The sequence below is a fragment of the Leptosomus discolor genome, chromosome 9 (genome assembly GCF_034619465.1).
Source record: "Leptosomus discolor isolate bLepDis1 chromosome 9, bLepDis1.hap2, whole genome shotgun sequence".
Lineage (NCBI taxonomy): Eukaryota > Metazoa > Chordata > Aves > Leptosomiformes > Leptosomidae > Leptosomus > Leptosomus discolor.
In genome coordinates, this window is record NC_141399.1 from 20791256 (window position 1) to 20794072 (window position 2817).

Here is a 2817-nt window from a genome sequence, read left to right on the forward strand (position 1 = left end):
ACCAAAACATCAAGCTACCAAAATAACAGCAATGCTAGACGCTACGCAGTCTTCTGTAGCTAGATGACAAACCACTGCTGCTTAGAATAGGAGTCACAGTATCTCTACATCGGATCCTTTACTGGCATATCAATACTAAGAGCCTCCATGTAAACCAGCAACATGAAGTTTTGTTACTACATCAAATCTACTGTATTTGATACTTCTACTGAATTTGTACCCAGCCAGTATTAGAGACACTGACAAAACAGGAAGGAATTCAACACAACACCAGAAACAGCAGGTTTTTACCTTCTCGAAAAGTCAAGGTGGTTACACGGTTATTGATCAGAGTTTCACTGTAGCTTCCTCAGTGGTTTTAAGTTGCAATTTTAAACACAAACTCCATTTCCCAATAAACTCAAGCATTTTTTGCAATAGATCAAATGTCAGAAAAGTATTTCTGCTTCTATTTAGTCTGTTTAGTCCAATAGAGCACACACAGGAAAAAAAAACATGCAGCTCTACACAGACTATTCAGCTTTACTCAGATACACAGCTAGCAAGCTTTACTGAAACCAAGCATTTTGTTGTGACCTGAAAAAGAGATTAGTGTTCAGAGGTACACCTTTCTACCTGTGAAGCTATCTGTGACGGTGAGAAATAGCTAAAGCTTTGAGAGCAATGCAAAAAGCCGGGGGAAGGTGGGGACAGGACAGGGATGTACGACACCAAAATCCAAACAACAAGTCAAAAGCAGTTTGAGCAAACCTTTATTGTTCTACTACAATAACTACAAGTAACAGGACAAACTAATTCCCCAATTCTTTTTGTCAAAACACTGGGGCATGATGGAATCCAGTCCTCAAACAAATGCATGCTTTGAAAAAGGAAAAATAAAGAGGGTTTTTTTGTAATGTGCCTCACAGTTAAACTTGAATGACCCTGAGAGAAGTCTGTGCAGACAAATCACTGGCAAGTTTTATGTGCAGCTTGTTAGACCTGTTTCCCACCCCCCCTTCATGTTATTGCTCTGCAAATTGAGGAATGTTTTAGCAAGTGTTAATCTTGACTAAAATTCATTAGAGTCTACAATATTGCTTTTTACTACAAATAGCCAAAGCTTCTTTGAAAATATAAATGTGTAAAACAATCAACTGACTGTACAGTGCATTTACAGCACACAATCCAGAAAGTAACATGCAGTGTAAAGAACCACTTTATACACTAGCCCTTGGCCACAGAGAATTTGGCAGTACTACTATAACTTTAATGACTATAGGGTGAAGAAGATAATTAAGAAACCCAAAAACCTCAGTTACATCTAAGTTTACCACAGGATTGGGATACACACATCATTGTACAAGGAATAGCAATTTTTAACTAGAAACTGTCATCATATTGTAACTCTTGGAAGGGCTGGACCTGCCAATTCTCCACTCCTCCTTACAGCTGGTCTTGCTCTCCAGCGGTTTGGTCGTCTTCCCACCAAGCTGGGAACTTTCATAAAGGACACAGATAGACCCATCTTCACCTATGCGATAGGACACTTCAAAAGGGTCAACCCAAAGAGTGAGTTCGCTGGGTAAGAGCTGGAAGAGTCTCTCGTGGCTCAGTCCGATCATCCCCGCTGCCTTTCCTATCAAGGGGTCCATCTTATGGTTGATCCTAATGCACCGGTACCCAGAGCCCTTGGAGGGCACCCGGGGGAACCAGTGGTGCTTGTAGTGCTCTGCGGGAGGGAACAAAGAGGGGCTTTACCGCGGCCCCAGGACTCCACTGGCCTCCGCCCCGCCGAGGCTGCGCTCCGCCGGGCCTCCCGCGGGGCAGAGACGGCGATAGCGCCGACCGGCCGGGCCGGGGAGAGCCCCGGGCTCCCGCCGCCCCCGGGCTCCCGCCGCCCCCGCTCACCGCGCAGCGCCTCCTGCAAGCACTCCCGGAAACACCGCAGCTGCTCCTCGCCGACCCCGCCGGCGGCGCGCAGGAGGCGGGTGACGAACGCCGCCGCCGTGGATATCTCGGTCCTCATGGCCGCCATGCGCCTCCTCGCCGCCGCCGCCGCCACCTCCACCCCAGCCAGGTGCCAGCGCCGCCGCGCCCGGCCCGGCCCCCGCGCCTCCGGCCAATAGCGGCGCTGCCGCGCCCCGCCCCGGCCCCTATGCGTAGACGACCAGGCCGAGGCCCCAATGGCGGCGGCGGGCACGGGCGGGGCAGCCTCGGCGACTCCCCGCAGCCATTGGGCCGCCGCACGGGCGGGGCCGTGTTTGTTTTGTTAGCGAAAGAAGCGGCGGGGCGGGGCTCCGAGCGGCAAGGGGGAAGATAGGGTAGAGCGCTACAGCGCCGCAGCCGGGCGTGGGCTTCGCTCCGCCGGGCCACCGGCCGGCCCCGCCCCGGTTCCGCAACACGCTGCGGGCCTGCCGACCGCGAGCACGCCCTGACCGCCCGAAACTCCGGCGCTGCTCCCGCCTCGCCTCGCCTGGCCACGCCCCGCCTCACGCCACCTCCCCTCTCGCCCCGCCTCGCCTCCGTCGGCCTCGCCTGGCCCCGCCTCGCCTCGCCCGGTCCCGCCCCGCCTCGCCTCGCCCGGTCCCGCCTCGCCTCGCTCGGTCCCGCCCCGCCTCGCCTCGCCCGGTCCCGCCTCGCCTCGCTCGGTCCCGCCCCGCCTCGCCCGGTCCCGCCCCGCCTCGCCTCGCCCGGTCCCGCCTCGCCTCCGCCTCGCCTCGCCCGGTCCCGCCTCGCCTCGCCCGGCCCCGCCTCGCCTCGCCTCGCTCGGCCCCGCCTCGCCTCGCTTCGCTCGGTCCCGCCTCGCCCCGCCTCGCTCGGCACCGGCTCGCCCCG

The 2817-nt window shown here is 56.3% G+C and overlaps 1 protein-coding gene across 1 annotated transcript; it reads right to left on the reverse strand.

Moving 5' to 3' along the window:
• Nucleotides 1–735: 735 nt before the first annotated feature.
• On the reverse strand, nt 736–2008 carry LOC147414883 (protein BTG1-like). The gene is made up of 2 exons (XM_086470099.1): nt 1891–2008; nt 736–1711 (listed from the first exon to the last, which is right to left on the reverse strand). Exons 1-2 carry the CDS (start codon nt 2006–2008, stop codon nt 1359–1361), a joined length of 471 nt encoding a protein of 156 aa, XP_086326225.1. The 3' UTR covers nt 736–1358.
• Between the last annotated feature and the right edge of the window lie 809 nt (nt 2009–2817).

Bases quoted from the DNA above. Each gene is read 5' to 3' on its own strand.
- LOC147414883 (XM_086470099.1), bottom strand. From the start codon at position 2,008: ATGAGGACCGAGATATCCACGGCGGCGGCGTTCGTCACCCGCCTCCTG. The intron at 1,712-1,890 runs GTGAGCGGGGGC...TCCCTCCCGCAG, and splicing joins CTTGCAGGAGGCGCTGCGCG to AGCACTACAAGCACCACTGG.